The sequence below is a fragment of the Ornithodoros turicata genome, chromosome 4 (genome assembly GCF_037126465.1).
Source record: "Ornithodoros turicata isolate Travis chromosome 4, ASM3712646v1, whole genome shotgun sequence".
Lineage (NCBI taxonomy): Eukaryota > Metazoa > Arthropoda > Arachnida > Ixodida > Argasidae > Ornithodoros > Ornithodoros turicata.
Window position 1 is genome coordinate 22,488,759 of NC_088204.1, and position 22,305 is coordinate 22,511,063.

A 22,305-nucleotide genomic window follows, 5' to 3' on the forward strand; every position below is an offset into this window, starting at 1 on the left:
AGTGCCTTTGTAACCTGACTATAGTGTGTGGGGCCTAGCAGCGTAGCTAGGGAAAAGTACGAAATCCTGAGGTGAGCGATGCGCGACCGTAAGGAGAAGACGATGTTGGGGGTAACGGGTGCAGTGGAGCAGCAGGCGCGGAATGTCTCCTTCAACATGACAGTGGGGCCGCACCACATTCAGTCGAAGCCTGTGGAGCAACGACTCCTCCCTGATGGGGTAACGGCTTACCATCTCCGACACGGCGATTGGGTGCCCTGACAAGCTGGATTCCGAAACCACCCATTCTGGCAGCGTGATATTAATAACCTCATAGGGCTTTATTATTGTACACAAAAAAAACTCGGTGCAGGCTAAATGGCACTTGAGCGCACAAGGAAGAACACACAGTATATATGTATACATTTTCTTTCTTTCTTTCTGCTGGCGCTTCTATAGCCTTGAGCTCTGGATCTCCCCTGCAGTGGCGGGATCCTACACAAGATCGTGAGTTGTCCGAACTGCCCTGTGTGTGCAGTTGAGGAGGATGTGGAGCACATAGTAGTTGTGTGTGAACGTCTCCGCCTACGATCGGAGTTGGCAGTGCTGGATGACCGGCCTGTCAGTGTCGTCGAAATTCTGGGGCAGCGGGACGCACATTGCAATTTCTGCAAAGCTTCGCAGTATGGCGCAATGAGCTCACGGTCTGAAGTTTGCGTGATTTGGACTGTAATTATATATCCCCTGACTATAATTACTGGTACGTGCTACTAAACACTCCATAATTGTTTTGGTAGATGACAGAGTTTCTCAAGAATAGCTGACATAAAGCGTTCATAGGGTCCTTCGTTTTCGGGTTGAACCCGATTTTCACGATATTTGAACCCCGAACTAATTTTCAGAAATTCGGACATAACCCGACTTCTTCCCGAATTCCACGAGGTCTTTCAACGTCATGTGGCTTCACAGTGAGCCACGAAAGGGAAGAACCACGTTTTAAACCTTAACTCTTAAACAAGGCCCTCCTGTCAGTCACCTCCAAGGTAGTACCAAAGGCCGGCTTTTGTTGAACTCCTATCGGAATTCAATTGTTTACCCACCCCTGCAATCATCTCTGCAGCTTGACTCACACGATTTTAGTGTCACTCGGAAACTCCCGAAAACACAAAACACGTGACAGAACATGCAGATTCTAACCCGAATTTCCTTTCGAAAATCACCCGAATCTCAAAAATAGTAATACTCGAAAACGCAGAACCCTAAGCATTATCCAAAGCTTGACAACTTCAAAGGTCGCGCACGCCATGGAACAGTTTTGGCGTCATGGAACCGACAGGCTATGGCGCCACCTATATACCTATAGTGTCGCCGTTAAATCAAACTGCAGCTAAGAGCAAACTCGTAAAGGTTAATACTCCTGAGAATTTATAGCCTTAATTCACCAGAAATGTAACAACCGAAACACAGCAATTGCATCGATATTTTGAACGCTCCACTGGGAATTTCGCAAACGTAATTACTGCAGACTCATTCTTATGGGCTATATGAACATCACTGTGAGATCTAAACATCATTGTAAGCCGAAACTTTTTACAAGAACTATCTTTCCTTCAAGAACTTTGAGTACAATTCGACATGTTCGGAACTAAATGAACTAAATGCTCAATTATTTCTTAAACACAGCTATAGTTACACGCAGGCAAACAATGAATACGTACGTTGCGTTCGATAAATGAACAATAATGCGACTCTGTAATTCAGTGACTTGGCACATTCAGGATTAGAATTACCTGCAACAACACACACATGCACAATGCCGACAAACATGGGTGCCTTCGACGTCATTGCATAAAATGTGTCACCTGGCCGCGAAAGGAATGCGAAGAAATACGAAAAAAATAAATAAATGAAGCAGTCTTCAGCGTACAACATGTGGATCTGCAATCTGTAATAATTTTTGTGCACCATTGTTTTGACGAAAAGTTTCGTAAAATAATGCACTGTCAAGGCTAAGGTCTCCAAGGGCACGCGAGCGCCTCCCCGCGTTCGGAAATAATGCGTGGAATTAGGCACCATCTTTTATCGCTTGAAGAGCTGCGGAGTTCGGGTTCATTCTGTCTATTCCGTGACATTGATACACCTCTGTCAGCGCAGTGCGTGCTGCACTTGGTCTTCAAAGATGGCGTAAATCCGTAGCAGACCACACGGTTGTCCTCACCCTATACAGAGGGGGCTATCATTCAGGCAGACCCAGAGGGAACATTGCTTGCAATGATCACGGAAGACTGCTCGCGCCGGTGTTTGCCACACGAGAGTGGGCATCGTCACGACTACAGTCAGAAAGGGATGAAGGGTGAAATGATGAAGGGTTGGAGGTGATGTATGTACAGGATGAATGAATGTCTATACTGTGGATCATACTGGATACTGTTACAAAATTTGTGTACGCCCCTCGTCCTTAGGAGACAAAGCGATATCAGTCTGAGCGTTTGTTGGTTTTGAGAGTTTTGTGAGGCGAAGTTCTGCTTTTAGAGCGTAATGTGAGGGAAAATAAACAGCAAACACGAAAGCCTCAGGAAATCTTACCCTGATAAAGCAATCCACAACTTTTCGATTGCGTTGGAATGATCTGACATTATTGTTTGAGACAAGAGATTCTCAACAGATCGTCGAACCACAAACCTTCTGGTGTCTTAAACGCACGACTTGCAAGCGGAGTGTGTCACAGTTGTCTCGCTTTGCTGTCACGGATTCGAGACATGTTCTACTGGATGAGTCGAAAAATACACGACACCTTTACACCATGTCAAAGTGGCAATAAAATATCATAGCACCCTCGGACACAATAAGACCCGAAGCAAGTTCAGACTGACAAATTAACACCAGTTCGTTGTATTTCCCCCCTATCCCCCACTCCTTCCTGCTGTCCTCTCTCCATCTGTCCACGTCTGTACGCCGCTCATAGCCACAGTTGCTTCACGGCGCTAACACGAAAAAAGAAAGAAAGTTTGTTGTATTCGATGCGTGCAGTGTATTCTTCAGAAGGTGGAAAACGCCGCCAGCTGTCATCGCAAACGTCAAGTAACACCCACGATCTCGAACGCCCCCTACAAGATACGAAACCAAACTTTCAGCCAGACCGATATACGGGCGATCTAGAATACTGCTCGTGCGCGTTTCGATGGAACACCAGTACTTCATTCGTGAAAGAAACGAGAAAAGAATACTGTAAACGTATTTTTATTCGCGGTGTATTAATTTTCGCGAATTTCGCGTCCGCTAAAAAATCGCGAAAAATTGTACTCGCGAACACAGCTTGACACTGATCCCGCGGAAGGAAACAGACCAGGAATCGCGAAATTAAATACTCGCGAACAACTTCTCAAATGCGATTCGCGAAAATTAATACATCGCGAATAAAAATACGTTTACAGTAAACGTTTTCTGGTCTTTTTTTTTTTTTTTTGTCTTCCAACTGTTGTCGCACATCAAGGTTCCGCCTTTCTCCGGTGGGGATATTTCAGGTGCACGTACTTGACATTTCTGAGACCTTTTCATGAATGCCTATTTGTTTTTATCTTCCGCGCTTGTTCTTACATATAGCACGACAGGCATTGCGTTACAGAACTGTTCTACTTCTAAGTGACATTTTAACATGTATGTGTATACAGCTATGACCTACTTTGCAGCCCTCAAACTAACCCCTCATACCATCCAACCATAAATGCCGCAACACCCGCAACTGTACTGACACAATGGAATCCTATGCGTGACGCTAGAGTCCACAGCTGTCAGTATTCATTGTTCAACCGCATGCGTGCTCCCACTGCGTTCTGCGTAATGGCAAGCAAGCATCACTTATTCCTGCTCTTGAGTCAGCAGACTGCAGGGGGCTGGGCGACAACCACATCTTCAATAGAAGGAGAGGAATCCCTTGGGACACGCGCCTCCACGAACGACCACGTCTCAACTGTCCTGACAGATCAATATCACTACAACAAATACCTCTCCCGTGGTCCACTCGGTGCGAGCCCACGCGCACAGGCAGTATTACCAAGAAGTGTGTTCATATTTTATGCCGCGTGGATCTCCGGGAAATGGGGTAGATCCGGGTTATTCTCATCATTTCGTTTTGCCTGGATACCTGTTTGCCTTTCTCGGGCTACTTCTCGTGTTCAGAATGCGGGAACATCGTCCTGCAGTGCGATGTAGATGTAGTGATGCGTGGTTTAGAGAGATAGGGTTGACTAATATTATGAAGTGAGCCGATGTCTCTGTGCCCATGAAGGAGCGGGCACCGGAACGGAAGCTTCAGACAGGCGGTGGTAGCGTCCTGGTGCTCCCGGATGGATCGGTGAATGAACAGCAAAAGTACAACATGAGCTTGCAATATTATAGTACCGTGCACGTCGTAGTACCGTATGGGAAGGAAGTACCGCAAGATTTCCCTGTGGCAGCTGTGCTGTACGTCTGCGCGCACCTGCTACATTATTACAATATTTATAACTGAATTATGTAGCTAACACATTCGTTGGCATGATGTCCATGTAAGCAGCTTTCGGTTTTTCCCCTTTCGAATATCCAAGCCATCGAATCGTGACAAAGCTTCCTCATTCCGTGTATAACGTCTTAAAACAGTCCTCAATCACCTTTACCTCTCGAGCGCGCTCCTCTGGGACATTAGTGAAGGCGCGCTAGCCATTGCTTGCGGCTCGGCGAAACCGAAACCTGCTATGAACACGTCGTTCGGTTTTCAGGTCTTTCCACAAAACCACAACATACTGCCTTGAACCAAATTTTTGCACATAATGTCTGCACTTAACTCATGTATACAACTCTGCGTGAACAGTAGAAACAGGCGTCATCTCTCCTGTCTTAAAACGCACTCTTAAAACAGCTCTGCAGCACATAATACCCAAAACGCACTGTCACAGACAATCTGGATCGGTCGGCAATCCTGGTCGGCGCAATCCTGATGGTCACGCCGTACCGTCCGCACTTCACGTTCGTGATCTTCGTTTTCATTTGCAGCCGTCTGGTGGACGCTTTGCACAATGCTTCCAGAAGTTTCAAATTAAAAGAAAACACTGGTCCAGGATGTCTACTTGAAAGAAATTCACATTAATACAAATGCGATTTCATCTGTTTCGGCGTTTGTCGATGTTGTTTTCTTCGTGCGGGCCACTGTCACCGCCGCTATCTTGCCAACCCGGAACCGGCAGTGCGAGTAGCGAGAAACGCAGTGAAAGGAAGCCACTGCGCCTGCGCCAACCCTCCTCGAAGTGTGTAATCATGTTCGCGAACGGGGGACACGTGTCTGCGTTGTTGATCTCTGTCGCCGAGGCTCGCTTTGTCCGCACCTGAGAACGATCACAATCGCTGCATAATCATAGATCGACAAGTTACCCGTCAAAAAGAACTCGTTACAAGTTAAGTTACAGTGTGAAAAATGTAAGTAAGTTAGTAACGAAGTTCTTCAACCTAAAATGTAACTCGCAATTACGGAGTTATTTGCAAAAAAGAACGAGTTACTTCCAAGTTACTTCGGACACAAAATAGCAATATACAGGTGCAGCGCGTGTGAGCAGTTGAGTTAGACCACCTTGAGGTAGACCTGCGGAGGAGTGCAACATGCTTAGATCTTTTTCGTTTATGTGCCACAATTCGAACGCTTTGCATCTTACTCCCTGTGGGCGCGCAATGGTTCAGCTTCATTTCAATGGCAGCGTTCTTACTCCCTGAATGGAATACTGTTAGTGATTGAATATCACGTTTTATGGCATAAAATGCCATAAACGAACTGGAGAGAAAGCAAGAAACTATGTGTAAGTGAGGGAATTGCGAATTAAAAGTAACTTGGAACTTAGCTTAAGTTACTTTGGCAAAGTTGCACGAAAAAGTAACGAGTAAGTGGTGTACACCCTCCCTGCATTTTTGCAACCCCCCCCCCCCCTGAAATTTCTCAGGTGACTCCACCTAGCTCGGCCACCAACACGTTCTGGTAGTGAGTTCGGCGCAGCGAATTACATCCTGTACTGTCAAACTTACGCTGTAGGACCACAGCCATGCAGATGATCGTACCATGCATTTGTCCAGAATCATTTGAAAGTGACTGTTCAATGCATATATTGCGCACGTACGAGCAAAAATGCGTGCAGGCACGCAAACTCAATGTGGATCATCAAGAACCATTTGCGCCCAACTCAATCAAGCAAGGTATTCTGCTTTTTTCGTCCATGGTTTTCACCTTTGGTCGCTAGGTATTCATTGAGCTTCGTGAGACAAGGTGCTAGTCTTTTTTCGTTGTCAGTCGTGCGATTATGGACCCAGTCTATAATCTAATCGGCAGCAATATCCTATATTCTGATGTACTATGTTCTAACGTAACAACATGTACAAATAAAACGGGAAAGGTGTGCAGACATATCACAATTGTGCCACGATTCTTTCCGTGTCCAACAAAAATTCCGTAAGTGGAACCTTCACCAAGTATACCCCCCCACCCGCCCTTGAAAGCTCGGCACCCCCCCAGCAGTGAATTTCTGTGGAAATCACTGCTCGAACCCTGTGCATAATCACAATTGCACGCGATCTGGATCCTGTATCAGTGCGTTTTGGATATAAGACGCTCCTAGCCGCCCATCATCTCAAATGGCATCGTGTTCTTCCCTGTTCTTGAAGACCCGAGACGTACTCCTTTCGTGACACATACGCAGCTACGTTATTTGTCACAAAAAGGCGTTCGCCCCACACTTTCCACAAATCAGGAGTAATGACGGTATAGCATTTTGTGCAATGTTAGCCTCCAGAGTGTTAACCGCGAACTTCTCTTTTAACACCACCGGTAAAGTACCTTTGAAGTTGACGGTGAAAACAGAACCGACCTCTCGAAATGACCATCTTTTGGAGTGAGCCTTTGGAAGTTGTCATTCTTTCTGCATCGAAAAGCGTGCCAAATATTCCTCACCAGTTCACTCTAGGTTCATCATTGGTCGAGTGTGTTAAAGCGTCCGCTGGTTCGTGTTAGCCAAGATCGTGCTGAACACTGGCAGGTAACGGGTTTGAATCCCACCCTCGACAGTGGTGTCTAAGGTCCTCCCTGTGTTTTTCCGGCAGACATACCCGGATGCCGGGTGCAGTTTCCCCTGAAGGCGGCCCGGCACACATACTAATCTCCCCGTCTCCTCCTTCCTGCTGGCCCCTCTCCATCTGTCCCACGTCTGTATGCAACTCACAGCAACAATTGCTTCATGGCGCTAAGGCGGGAATAAAAAAGAAAACAACTTTACATACAAGATGAGACACGTCTAAGAAATACGGATCTGCGACACATGTTTGTCATGCCTACCTGCTGGATTCTGTCAGCATATTAGGGCTGAATTTGTGGTTTCATTCCACGAAACCCGAGCGAGACCGTGGCTTGCCAATAACAACCCGGTCTTATTGTGTTCCCTTTTAGCCTCTTGCGTGAGCTCCATTCGCATAAGGGCTCGAGGCATTGGGCTCTGAGTTCTCGCAGTAACTGAGGCAATATTTCTTGCCTAGAAAGGAAACGCGACTGTTCGTGACGTTAAGCGTATTGCTGGCATAAGATTGCGATTTTATATTGGATTTTTGTGCCGTTTCTGTAACAAGGTCTCGCAGTACCTTCCTTTGCAGAACTGTGTCGGAGCTTGTTTCCAATTTAGCTTTGGCAATTGGTACTTTCATAGATCCGGAGGAGCAATCGCGAAAGGGAGGTTCCCTCTCGTCTTCCAAATCGGCCATCACGTGTTTTTGTTGTCGATGTGTCTGGTGCAAAGGAAATGCGTGTGGATGATTGAACCAACAGGGCAGTGAAACGCACAAAAATGTGAGACGCGCAGTACACCTTCCTACTTGCCATGTTTGCTAATATTAAACAAAGCGGCGCATATTATGTTGTTTAAATTTAAAATCAGCACACGACAAAGCGTTGTACTTTGACATATACGTATAACTGACGTCGGCACCTTCACACTAATATGTCCGAAGCGGACTTATAATTACCGGCGGATTTTTTAAAGACATTGTTGACGAATGACGGGTTTCCCACAAGCAGGCGAGGTCAACAAGGGTAAACGAAGCCACACCACAAGGTTTCTCTGGACAGTTATTATAACATAAGATCTCATAAGACAACCCTTGCTGAACTTTTGAGCGGCTTTTGTTTGTTTTCTTCGAGCGTGAAGCATGCGCCTTTTTTCCCTGAAGGACTGAGAACACCTTTGCGTGAATGCTTTCATTACGCAAACCAGAGCAGGCAGCGGTTCACGTCACGCGAAAAGCGCGTTCCGTATCGGCACATCGCTCTGCATGACTGCGCAAATTTGGATTAAGGCTTCCACATCTTTAATGTATTCTTTTTACCCACAAAGATCTTCGAACGATACACGCCAGGAAGGACATCCTTCGCATCATTGATATTATCTGTCATTATCAAACTGACATTGTCTGACCTGACTCATTATCATATTATCAAACTTCACCTCTTCAAACAAAATGCTATGAAGTAACTGCCAAGCTCGTATAGACATGTTTCTCTCGGCCAGGTGGCGTGGGTGAGCAGTGACGTCAGCGCCCCAAAATGTGCAACGCGCTGTAGTTTAGCAGACGACGACGGCGTTTCAAATACGCGGTCTCGAGTTCTTCGCACGTGGCAAGATGCACCCCGTTTTTTTTTTTTTTTTTTTTGGAGGGGGGGTATTTTCTACAAGTTTTGTAGCTTTCCTTGGGCCTTGGCTTGAATCACTTGAAACACCATGCAGAAGATGAAACTACCTACTGTTGGATCAGTGCCCGCTAGGGCCCGGAATGGCGCTGTGCAAAGTTTGCCGCAACAGCCCTATGCGGTAAAGTTGGTGTGCCTTCGAGATTTCGTATCCACAAAAATAATGTGAGGGACGCGGAGCTTCCCTTGGGACCTTTAATAAGCTGATGGCTCGGTTGCGAAGCATATATCCTAATGGATTATGCGCATGAAACTACGGGGCGTCCCACTTCAGGTCTTGCCGTGTCACTGCGCAGCACTAGACTTCGTAGAAAACAATTCTGTTGCTTCCCTACCTCACTCTGAGCCAAACGCAACTTCAAATCTATGTCTCCTTCGCGGCCCCTAAAACTGATATTGCACAGAGCGGCGGAGCAATTTCGGCAGAAACACGTTTCCCCATCCCCACAACCCATTTCTTTGTTTCTGGCGCGTTTCTCGCACCAGAGACTTGACTAGGAGCCAAACTAAAGCATATAGCGCCCCCGTCGCTCCAGAAAATCCCCGCCACTTTCCCGGTCTTTCCTTTCTTCTGGCGTCTGAAGGAGCAGAAAGTAACGGCGTCTTTGCAAGAAACAGCTCGTCGCAGAGGTGACAGTCCTGTCTGGCAGGGATATGTGGCGTGGCTTTAAGAAAGCGTCGCCGATCGAAGATCCCGACGGCAATTTCGAAGGCGTCCCTCGGGGAATCCTTTTCTACGGGAAAATCCGGGCTTAGCGAGGGTCGCATCCGATCCGTCCCCTGTGGTCTGTGGTGACTGTTGGGGACGTTCGATGCTGAGACGTCGCTCGGATGGAATCGATAGGCCCGAGTGACGTTGTCATTGTCGTCCTCTGTGCGGTAAGAATGTGATGCTGGAGACCTGTCACGAAGGTCCCTCAACAGCGTCAACAACTTAAGCTGCCTTGATTAAGCAGTTGTCCGGAGGTTTGTTTTAAGGAGATGATAACAGGACACGGGAGCTCAATGTGATAGAAAGGATAAGGCGTCTGGCTTTTCTTCTCCATCTGTGTGTCTCTTCGTTATGATAAGACGTGTAATGACGAGAAATATCAGGACACGTTCAGGACGTGACGCTGGAGAAACAATCTGTGTGTAATAGGACTAGTGCGAATAATAATAATAATAACAATAATAATAATAGTAAGAGTAATAATAATAATAACTTCATTTTGTCAACGTAAGTGTACAATTCTATAACGCCTGCTTAAGCCAATTGACTTGTTTGCAGGTTGCAGACAACAGCTCCACAATTTACAATTTTGCCAGATTCTTTTGACATAACTAAAAAAAATCAGGTCACTGTATGCTCGTCTATAGTACAACAGGATCACATAATACACAAACAACTGATAAGTTGCAAAAACATACTAGTATAGGCATAGTGAACATAGAATATTAAGGCTATAGGAGAGTCATAACGAGTTCAACAGCCACTTTTCTATTTATTCTTTCACGCTTGACACATATTCCAGTTTTTTAGTGGACCAGATACTTGGTTAAGCTCATGGGGAACAATATAATTCCTAGTACACGTCCCGCATTCTGTTTTACAAAAAGGGATTTTATATTGTGTACCAGATCTTAATGATCGCCCTTTATGGCCGTTTGGAAAGATGTGTGGAGGAATGCGCTGTGTAAACGGACCAATAAATTTTGAAATAGTGAGTGACTTCATATTCATTTATTTGAGTATCTACTGCTTTCATCGCACACAAGAAAGCAGTGGATACTGACCACGACATATTGCTTCAGTGGGTCCCTGGACATATTGGCATACGGGGTAATGAAGCTGCAGATGAGATAGCAGATATAGCGCACCTATACCGTCAACGGAACACCCGGTGACATATTCCAGGTCAGATGTGAAACACCTGTTAAAATTGCTGACAGAAGACATATGCAGAAGGCAATGGTTACAAGTCGACAGACGTTCATCCTAGCTTCATCAGATTGACCCGGAGCTGAAATGCCGTGTTCCGTCCAGCATACCGCTACCTATACAAACACCTTTGCATCGGTTTCGCCTTCACGTTTCGTATGGTCAACAGTTTCTCCATCAAGTCGGCAGGGCTAGTTCAGCAAACTGTCCAGCGTGTGCATCTGCGGAAAACACGGAACACATTGTTATGCACTGCACAAGATATGCATCCCAGAGAGCTACACTGAAGTCTGCTCTAGTCTGCGTCACTTCGCAGGTATGAGATGGGGGCGAGACGAGAAGGATCTCCTCATGCTGCACAATGCCCTGGTTCGTGGCTCAGTGATGTACAGCCTTCCCGTCCTACACGGACTTCCTCAGACCCTGATTCAAAGGATTCGAGCCATGCTAGCGCGCAGCCTTCGGGTATGTCTTGGGGTCCCACGAGGCGCTGAAACCCGTCTAGTAGTGGCTGAGGCCAGGGACATCCCCATTGAGGTTATCCGTACTCGGGAAACTGCACGCCACTATCTGCGTCTACGTGCCCATCATAACCGTCACACTCTGATTCGCAAGCTTCACGCTAGACGGAACGCGACGGTTCATGCTGCTGTGACATCATTCAGACCTCATATCCCCAAATTCATAGTCGACCAGACGGCACCCAAAGTGCCTCCATGGACGTTGCCATCGCCGTCTGTCACTGTCTCCATCCCCGGTCTCAAGAACAACAAAAAGAACTATCCTGATTTTATTCTTAGGCAACTTACCCTTGACTTCGTCGAGGCTCAATACCGCAACAGTACCGCTGTATACACGGATGGATCGTCGACCAGGGACACTTCATCTTCAGCCTTTGCCATTCCATCACAGTCTGTTACACGTGGGTGTCGTCTATCTCACCGTACCTCATCGACATCCGCTGAACTTTATGCTACCTTGTTATTTTTGACATATGCGGAAGACTGTGAACCGCGGCACTGGGTAATTTACACAGACTCCAAAGCAGCTCTCCTGTGCATTAAAAACATGGGCATCCGCGGTTCCCTTGCCTCAGTGGTGATAGACACCCTGTGCGCCCTGAAGTCCCTACAAGATCGCTCCCACTACGTTGCCTTTCAGTGGGTTCCAGGGCATTGCGGAATAACTGGGAACCACGAGGCCGACGCTGCCGCTGCACACCAACAACGACCTTCTATGCCCATTATACTCTCGAGAGGAGACAGAAGATCCCTCCTCAGGCATTTGTCCGATTCCTGGTCTACCCTACAGTGGCAACACGACATTCCAACTATGTCCTCTTTGGGGAATGTAGACCCAACGCTGTCATACCGACTGCCTGCAAAGCTTCCTCGCCCTCTGAAGTCACTCATCCACAGGCTACGTCTGAATGTGGCCTTCACTCCGTCCTATCGATACCAGCTAGGCTGTGAGGCTAGCCCTATGTGCAACGAGTGTGGCGTACTTGCCAACGTTGAGCACATACTCCTCCGCTGCCGGACCTATGTCAACGAGAGGCGTACACTGAAGTCGCAGCTTGCCACCCTTGGCTGCCGCCCTTTCAACTTGTCGACCATCCTCGGCCCTTGGGACACCACGGCCGACTCCAGGGCGGCCTTACGTCACGTGGTTGACTTCTTTGAGGCGACAGGCCTAAAGGACTCACTATGACCCCAGCAGCGCCCTCGGACACTCCCACCACCACGATCACGTCCAGCATCGTCATCGCCACTTCGATCATTCCCGTCATCACTCATCGTCATCACTGATCATTGTCACCACTCATATTAGACCCCTAGCTATGGGGTAGCGTTCCACTCCTAGAGTGGAAAACCTCCCCACTTCATCATCACAATATATATGTTGTTGTTGTTGCTCTAGACCGCTTGGACAATAGGACCATCGATGTAGTCAAGGTGCTAGGTGTATGAGAACCCAAGGAGAGAGATGCGGCGTTATCAGCGCTTGTCAACTTGATAGCGAGCAGTGATATGGAATCTGTATTTTAGGACCGCATTCTAGGCTTGTGTCGTCGAGTTCCCTGTTCCGTCGAGTTTACATAGCGTGCGGCCTTTGCGTACCTTATACGTACCACAACTTCTGCGGTGAAACACATCATGTCATCATCACCATCATGTATCTGTTGTTGTTGTACTCTACGATGCCCGCGTGGGCGTTCCATTCATTACATTCCCATCTCGTATCGAACATCTACCCGGGTGTACCTCTACTCCTCATGTCACCATCATTATCTATCTGTTGTTGTTTCTTACGATGGTCGAACACTGCAAACGTCTTTGCTACTTAATGTGTCTGGGAACCCCAACGTTGAATATATAGATATGCATAGCAAATGACAGGAACGAAACTAGGGCGTTGCTTAGCAGCGATACAACTACAGGTGGCGCTTTCAATTCAATTCAGTCTTATTTCAGTGCATAATATGAATGCGTCGTTCAGAGACAGCCGCGAGTCAAGCCTGTGAAGTGGCACTGTGGCTGGGAAGTGGCTTTAAAGGATAGGCGTTGTGTTTACCCATCTGGGGTTGCGGTGCGGCCGGCGTGGCCGCCCAGCAAAAGAGAAAAATAAAAAAAAATAGTCGACCCAAGCTTCATGAACGGTGGTGGTGTTATCATTGGGCTCTGTACTCGTGCAGTTTATCATACGTTAATTAGGCCCCGTTTCACCAACGCTGGTTAGCTTTGAACCGAGATAAAGGGTTGCTAAAAACTTGAAGTTCGCACTCATTGTTTTTTACAAACGTTAGTTGTGACGAATGCTTCAGTGACAATAACTAATAGTGAAGCAGAGTTAAGCGTTAAATTCAAGTTACTAGAGAATGTTCATCTCGGTTGAAATGTTAATCGGCGTTGGTGTAAACAGCCGTTAGTGATAGAAAACTGTTGCCACTGGCTTGTAACTGCCAATGACTCTCTTACTAAGAGACTAGCTGGCCGGTAGGCACATGACAACAGCGAAGACAACAAAAGTCACACAAAGACAGTCAGTGAACTTCACCCTTTATTAATCATAAGATCAGATGACATTATAACTAATTCCAACTAATGTATTAGTGTGTATTAATATTAGTATTAGTACTCGTAGTGTGCACTATAGTATGAGTCGTCTAATAAATTTTCTCAAACCGATAAGATGTTGAACGTTCGACCTTCCCCGTCTGTCTCTGTGTCGCTTTCGTCATCTTTACTGATGACTCTAAACCTGTCCCGGCGAGTGATTTTTACTTGATTGATATTACTCGTACATTCCTACCAAATTTCTTAGCAAACCCTGCATAGTAGATTTGTAAGACTGGTGCCTTCAATGTCAAAGCAAACAGACCGCTTCAGTCGCAGGCTTGGTGATCTCAGAGTGAATTCGAAAAAAAGTTCCAGTGCAGGAGACTTGAAACGGAGCTTTTTGGCCCGCCGTTTTCCGCAGTTGTTGATAACGTTCCTGATGACACCGCATGAGGCCGTATACACTGCATTTACACCTGCCTTTAAACACCGTCTCGGCGTAACCTCGACTTCCCTCTGCCCCACTTGTGGAGTGCATGGCGACCTCTGCCACGTCATCCTAGCTTGTGGGCAATATCATCAGGAGCGTACACTGATGAAAGTTTCTACGCAATGTATTGACAAACGGCCGTTCAACCTCACGAAGATTCTCGGACCGTGGCCGAACGCTTCCCACCAGATGCAAGGCCTTCGTCTTCTTGCGGAGTTCTTGCGCTCCACTGGTCTGGTGACGGATCTCTGAAAGTGCTCTCCCCATCATCGTCCCCTCATCCGTTCCCAATGCGCAATAAGGCACTATGTCGCCTCAGCGGAGGTGAATCGCAGAGGTGAATCGGTTTCGCATTATGCATCGACTTCACCAGCTCGCTTGCTTCTTAACTGTCTTCGCAAAACAATTTTTAGTTGCAGTTATCTTCATTGTACACAGTGCGCTCAATGTCCACTGCACTGTCAATGCTGGGAAAGCAACACTCCCTGAAAGTGCTTCCGTGGCTGTAATAACAGCTGTTACACATAGTTTGCGCTGTGTACCTACAAAGATGCGGTACCAGGCAAGGTAACCGTCCCTTTACACCCTTTCGTCAGATGCCATGTTGACCTAGGTAGTAACCATAGAAGTTACGACCTTTTCACGCCCTTTTTTCTGAGAGTGCGTAACGTCTCACGGTGTGGACCCAGTACACAATTCTTTTGTTGCGTGCTTGTGTGTATTTCTTATGTGTGCACGATAGACTTCATAACTGTAGACGAAAGCCATTCCGTCACACAAAGATGTGCCAAACTGCGCTGAGCGGTACTACCAATACTTGTGCCACGGGAAGGCTAAGCCCAGGCTGAGTGAGCATCATATCCGTTGAGTCTGGTCGCGACCTATGTGATGGAAGTCACAGATATATCAATTGGTTCGGTATGAAAGGAAAACCAGCAAAGGAGAACGCATGTTGCTACTGCTCGTCAACACGAAATGAAGTCGAGCTCTCGAATGGGACCGGCTACGGCTGTTATGGCTGTAAAGGTTGTGTCCGCTAGGAATCCGGAATTATAAAGTTAACAGGACATCCGCTTGGAGATGGCTTCTAAGAAGAAAACGCAAAAAGTTTAGCAAAATTCGTTCGTGTTTTATCATAAAACATCAAAAACAACGAATTCGAATCTAACTGCCTGGGGATGGCTTCTAAGAAGAAAACGCAAAAAGTTTAGCAAAATTCTTTCGTGTTTTATCATAAAACATCAAAAACAACGAATTCGAAACTAACTGCCTGGGGATGGCTTCTAAGAAGAAAACGCAAAAAGTTTAGCAAAATTCTTTCGTGTTTTATCATAAAACATCAAAAACAACGAATTCGAAACTAACTGCCTGGGGATGGCTTCTAAGAAGAAAACGCAAAAAGTTTAGCAAAATTCTTTCGTGTTTTATCATAAAACATCAAAAACAACGAATTCGAAACTAACTGCCTGGGGATGGCTTCTAAGAAGAAAACGCAAAAAGTTTAGCAAAATTCGATCGTTCGTGTTTTATCATAAAACATCAAAAACAACGAATTCGAAACTAACTGCCAGCTTCCGGTTGAAATGACCTTTCCCTGCTTCGCCTCTTCCGGTGACGTAATCGGCATTGCCGGCGAGATTTCCAATCGCTCAGCTGACGGCGTCGCCAGGTCGGCTGCAATGCGATACTGCCGAATCATGAACGTAGACGTTTCTAGCGCCTGGTCGGTAGCAGATTGCGAGTCGAAAGACCACATTTTGTGAAGAACAGCCTGCCTTCATAGCCGACTGCACGTGACGTCGGTAGCACACTGTTCCCCAATTGAGACGGAAGTGCTGATTCGGCTGCAAAATCCGATTACATTCATTTTCTAATGTTTCCGACTGTTTCGAAACGAAATATTCTGGTTACATGTATTTCAGGCACCCAGTATTCACATCATACCTTCAGTTCAGCTGCCGTGTCTGCGATTCCCCTCCGGACGACTTTTACGACAACCGCAGGAAAAATTCATTTACATGTTAAACGAGTCGAAACGCATTTGGATACGTAAGTATTGGTTCACAGTCATCGAGGGTCATATTTACGTCCATATGGGTTACACCAGAAAAAAAGAAAAAAAATAAAACAAAAAAAAAGCGGCACAATGAGTTTTTGTAGGCTCACTGAAACCCGTAGCACTGAAACGACACACCGTACAGGCCACTGTTAACTACATAATCCAGTATGATAAAAAATGTCAACATTCTCTCAAGTCAACCCAACACGCAGTTTCTTGTGACACACAAATGAAAAAAAAACACAAGGAAAAATAAAACAAGCAAAGAAAGCGCGGTTTTTTCTGCCACTGGTACTGCAGGTCAGCGTTAAACACCGATTCCTGTTTGACAAGACTGTCACACGGCCTACACTGTTTGTTTGTTGGTTTGTTGGTTGGTTGGTTGGTAAAATAACAAGGGGGGTTGCTGCTACCCCCCCCCCCAAAAAAAAGGAAACGGTACACTGTCTGTCTTTCTCTCCCTTCTATGTATTTCTTTATTTCTCTAGTGGGTATATGCAAGTTGTCGAAGAAATAGATGAGTTGCGCATGCAAGTGTTTTCCGTAATACGGCAGTAACTTGTTTCCTAGTGTCTAACTGCGTGCTTTGTGACATTTTAATTTCACATTCAGCCACGACGAGCATGGTATGCAGTATGGTTTGCACTTTCCCAACATCAGGCTTACGATTCGTTGAGGTTCCGTTTAATATTAACAACAACTTTATTGTGAGATGATGAATCAAGTCAACTTGAAGTGCATTTGCAACATGAAGTGCACAAGTGAACTACAATAGTTTGTGCGCCGTTCTGTCCGCGCTGTCGGCGGTCTCGTCACCATCGCTGGTGTCCCGTCATAAGCGTATTCATATTTTGTGCATATTTTTTCCCCATCCATGATCATTTATCATTCATTGTTAATAGCCGCATTTTGCATCGTCCTGTATCGTTGATCTTGTGTGTGTGTTGTGCTTGTTGTATAGTACCCATGTGAAATTCGTTCAGTAAATCTCTCCCACACAAAAACTTGAAGTGCAAAGTGAAGTGCATTTTCACTAGCAGTTTGCTGTTTCTAACGCATGTTTCGCACGTTGCTAACACGCCCTTCTTTCTCTTACAGCCGAGAGAGGTGTTTCCGTTGCGTTGTTATCTACGAGAAGCACATCAACGTCCTGCAATATAGGGAAAGTGAGTAGAGCCTGTCACCACACTTTTTGCATGCGTAATCTGTGCAATAAGTCTTAGACGCTAAATTTTGTCGCTACTGTACTATCTACCGGGTGTATCAGTTAAATACCCAGGCTAGATAATTCGAGAACGGGTGCACCAATCGAATAACTTTCTTTTTACAAGTATCTGTCCAATGCCACCCACAACCGCCCAGCGTGTGAATGAGTGCGAGGGGCTCATTATTTAAATAAAAATTCAAATGACTTTTGTGAAAAACGTGACTTCTAAAACAGGGCGCCGTCGGCATTAAAAAGGGTACTACCCCTTTTGGGACCTTCGGTGGACACCTTTTAAAGAAAAATTCTGCCACCGAAGCGGGTCATTTGTTACAGTAACTGATTGGTTTCGGTTTACAAATTTTTGTAGCTGCTGGTCGCGGCGAAGCGCAAAAGGACGTAATTCATTGGTGGATAAGGGAATGAAATACCGTCCTGCTGCGCTTCACTGCGACCAGCCACGACAAAAATATGTAAACCGAAACTGATGAATTACTGCAACAAATGACCCGCTTCAGTGGCAGATTTTTCCGCAAAAGGTGTCCACTGAAGGTCCCAAAAGGGATAGTACCCATTTTAATGCCGACGGCGCCTTACCTTTAAAGTGATGTTTCTCACGAAACTAATTTAAAATTTTATTTAAATAATGAGCGCCTTCCACTCAACACGCGCGACGCTTGTAGGTGGCATCGGACAGACACTTGTAAAAAGAAAATTATTCGATTGGTGCACCCGCTCGCAAATTATTTAGCCCGGGTATTTAACTGAAACACTCTGTATACGATAGCGTGCCGGGCGAACGCAATGCATTCTGAACAGGTTGTGATCGCACGTCGCCGCAAACGTTAACATGCATGTGACCACTAAAAATCGCCGCGCCCACGATCAGCGTTTCTAAATGCGCCAGAGATTTTGCAAAGCGATCGATGGCCCTGTGTGTCGTTTTGTAAACTATGTTTGATCTCAGTAATTACCCCTATCCGGAAACCTTGCAGCAAGACACGTAGGTTTACAAATGAAGTCTCGTACTGCTGACCACTCCCAAGGATGTGATATCGACACTTGCGCGAAGACTCATTCAGCCGATGCGATGCTGTCATGCATGGAAGAAATAGGCTACCATGTCGCGTAAGAGGCGCGGTGTGAGGTGAAATATTGTTTTATATGATAGAAACATGTCCGGAATAGCTAAAACGGAATATGAACAAAGTTACACAACCTCAAAATGATGTTGCATATGAGCACGAGAAGACGGTCACGAGCGACCGCTTGAGAGCAGTTACAAAAGTGACGGTTGTAGATCACCCCGGTGTGTAGATCATCACTGCTTAACTGGAGTTACAGAAATGGCGGTTGTAGTCCACTGTATTACTATGGCGGGCTATCGCTACCATAATATTACAATGGAACATTTCCATCACGTGGCGCCATCTAACGCTGCCTCCGAGAGAGGCTGAAAACAAATGCACGCGGGTACCGCGCCTGACTAGAGATAACACATTTCCGGAAATTTTGAGTGGCAGGAATAAAACGTCCTCTTTCGCGTTTCTCTTTTGAAAGGAACATTGGAAACTGTAAACAAACGAAAAAGCATGGTGCCATCAAGCGCATTTATTCTTACGAGACGCGCAACATTTCCTGATTTTGAGATGACGTAGAAGAACAGAGAACATTGAACGAAGTGGAAAGCACGTGCTCAAAAACCAGCAGTGACGAAAATGTCAACTGATGAGTTTGAGTATGTATTGTCCACTTCGTCGCGCCTGCGTCCTTCCGTGTCTCCTCAATCGCAAGCAAATACAGTTCTTCTCACGTGCACATAGGCATTCCCTTGCATGCTCCAACTTCGTTCATACATTTATTCAGTCGGGTTATTCCAACACAACAGAGTTCCAGCAGAATTTTCATGACAGCGATGCAATCTTCGCACGCAAATTCGAGTGCACGTACACCCATAGTCTTCATCTCTAGTTCCCACTGGTTCGCCTTCTGCTGTGCGGCGCAATGTAGTGTGCACTATTCCAAATGACGCGGACGGCTGCCAGGACAGCAGAGGTATCCTAGGGCAGAATCCCTGCGACACTTTACAGTACTTTACACTACTTACTACGCAAGTACTTTACAGTACTTGCAGACTGCTCGTCTTTGGCCAGGAGTCGACGAGCCGTGCATTGTAGAATGTTTCCAAGCGTTGTCCAACGGACGAATCACTTTGCAAAAGTTTGTGATGCTCACACAGAAAACGCACAGTGCCGTCGGAAAATGAAGACAGCAATCTTTCGCTATACTTCGGGGCTTTGCACTGAGGGCCGTTATTGTCTTTTGATTACGAAAATCGAAACTATCGCAGTCAGTTAGTAAATTAGCAAAATAAAGTAAACCTTGGAGCTTTCAGCAACCCACCATGGGTGCTACCAGCTCCATTGCAATAGCTGTATAACTATTACACACTCTGAATCAAACCCCTGAATCACAGCGGGATTTCTCACATACTCACGGGCACTCAATCAAAATAGCGGGAAAACAAAATAGCACACTACAAAATAATGGTGTCAGCATTTCACACTAAAAGGGAGTTCGCACAGCACATTGAGACGATACCGTAAAAGAGGTTCTGCGCAGGCTATTGTCAATACTTTCATCACCACGAACGCACACGTAAACGTAAACGTAAACGAAACGCAAAGCAGGAATTAAATTAGGAAATGAGCTACCCGTAGGAATTGTAGTTTACGAATTGATGCTTGGAGAGCAAACTGTCCCTATATAGCAGACCTTTGCATGTGTTAGTGAACTGGTTTGACTCGACTTTTCATCCTTCCGGTTGCCTTCAATGATGGAGTCGGTATAGTTAGTATGGTGTACCGAAAATTCTTATTAGATGCACACGAATCCCGTTTTCGATATCCTTCTGCTGCTACCGAATTCAACCAGTTTGGCGTCAGCACCTCTTTTCCCTGAGTCGGTTGAATCCGTTAATTTCCTGGCGCCTCAGGTCTGTGTCTGTGTCGTTCCCAACTGTGGTCTGTCTCGTCCAATTCCCGTTGTTTACTTCTGCTGCTTGTTCCGCGCTCGTCGTCGCTTTGCACAGTTCTAACCACCATGCAATCGTTAGAACGAGGTATTTTTATTGGAGTTGTACATTAATTAATGTTACAGACGATGAAAGTAAGGCGTTAATTAGCATGCCTGACACATATTTCATCTCTTGCAGCTTTTTGTGATGAATACGGCACACTAGAAGAGGCGTGTCGGAGGCTTAACGTGGACGCCCATCTACATTCCTTGTTTCGGGGTATGTATTCACTTTCACTTTACCGGGTGTTTTCTTGTAGTTGTTTTTTTTTTTTTTTTTTCACTTGGCTTTCCACTTGGCTTTGAAGTGCTTTCTCAGTTGAGCTTCTCTTAAGAAGCTCAAAGCACTTTTCTGTCTTTAGAGTTCATTTTGTGTATCTATATCGCATTATCTCTGATACGTAAGTTGCTCCCACCATGTAGTGTTCAACAAGCCAGCCAAGCCGAGCCAACAAGAATAGGTTCGTTGAATCCACAGCAAACCGTTTACTCCAAGTGCACGGGCGAGCATATATAACCGAGCATATCGTAAACCGCTCGCGTTCCGTGTTCCAGACAACTACCCATGCTCCGATGCCGATGACCTCAGTTATTATATTACATAAGTAACTGATAGATACATATAGATATACAAATACAGAACGGAAAAAATATTGAAGCACAGCGACCAGCTGCTCCATGTCGCTTGGTTCCCGAGAAACCTGAGCACTGTATAGACCCACTTCTATATACCTTTACCTTGTCTTTTTTTTTTACTTTGCATTAAACACATCCCCCCCTCACTTCTATTTGTAAACAAGAGGGCGCATCTGCGCATGCGCATAGAGCGGACGTCGCTGTTGGGCAAAAGGTAGTAGGAAACCGCATAGTGCGTACGGCGTATTTGGCCTTTCTGTACCGCGCAGGACATCTAATAGCTACACCACTTTGCGGCATGCCTTTAGTAACGACCGGAAACACCCAGTGACTGGATGATCTCGCGATGTTTGCCCACAAAACAGGACAGCAGCGCCACTGCATCGCTATTACGTCACGCAGTGAAGTGAGTCTTATGTCTGGCCGCGAGCTCGTCTTAAAAGATGACTTCAGCCCGCATGCTCCTGAGATAGCGCGCCAGGGCAGACATCGCTGGTCGGCAGCGGTGCAGCTTTGACCAACTGCCCCGTACCTCCTCAACGCTTAAGGGGTGATGGCCCCAGTCTATCCAATATATTCTTCAGCGTTTGCGGACTAGAATCGAAGCGTCGGCAAGTAACGTCGGCAAGGTTAGTAACTGAGTTGCACACGGACAGCTATCTCATACAACGCATTTGTGCAACAAGATTGGTAATACTCCTTATTGATAAGTGCGCGTCATGTGTGCACGGAGACGGAGACGTTTATGCGCAATGTTTGACTATAGCTGCCGGTGGTTTCGGTTATCGCCACATCGCCAATCGCAAACAGCGCGGCATCCCGCATCGGCAATGCCTCATCACTGTTCAGTGCTGCTGTGCACACAAAAGGGCAATAGAGAGTTTTAGTATACTGTACGCTATCGCATTTGCGTACGTAAGGGATAGCGTTGATAGTTCGGCGCACGCCCATAACAGAAAGAGAGCTTCGCGCAGTGCGCAGAACCACCAACGCTACCATTTACGTATGCAAAGGCCATAGCCTACTATATACTAAAACTCTCTAATGTTGGCCCCAATAACGATAGAGCAAGTCTTCAGTTCGCTGTTATTGCCTCTGAATGATCTGAAAAATGAAAAAGAACATGCTTAGAT

The 22,305-nt window shown here is 46.1% G+C and overlaps 1 protein-coding gene across 2 annotated transcripts in view; it reads left to right on the plus strand.

The window, feature by feature from the left end:
- LOC135391321 (uncharacterized) overlaps nucleotides 1-22,305 on the plus strand; it is a 350,713-nt gene that overhangs the window by 197,706 nt on the left and 130,702 nt on the right. For both annotated transcript variants that reach the window (XM_064621554.1, XM_064621555.1), the window contains exons 3-4: nucleotides 17,356-17,423; nucleotides 20,676-20,756. In XM_064621554.1, the coding sequence (XP_064477624.1) occupies nucleotides 17,356-17,423; nucleotides 20,676-20,756 (149 nt within the window). The remainder of the gene's footprint in view (nucleotides 1-17,355; nucleotides 17,424-20,675; nucleotides 20,757-22,305) is intronic.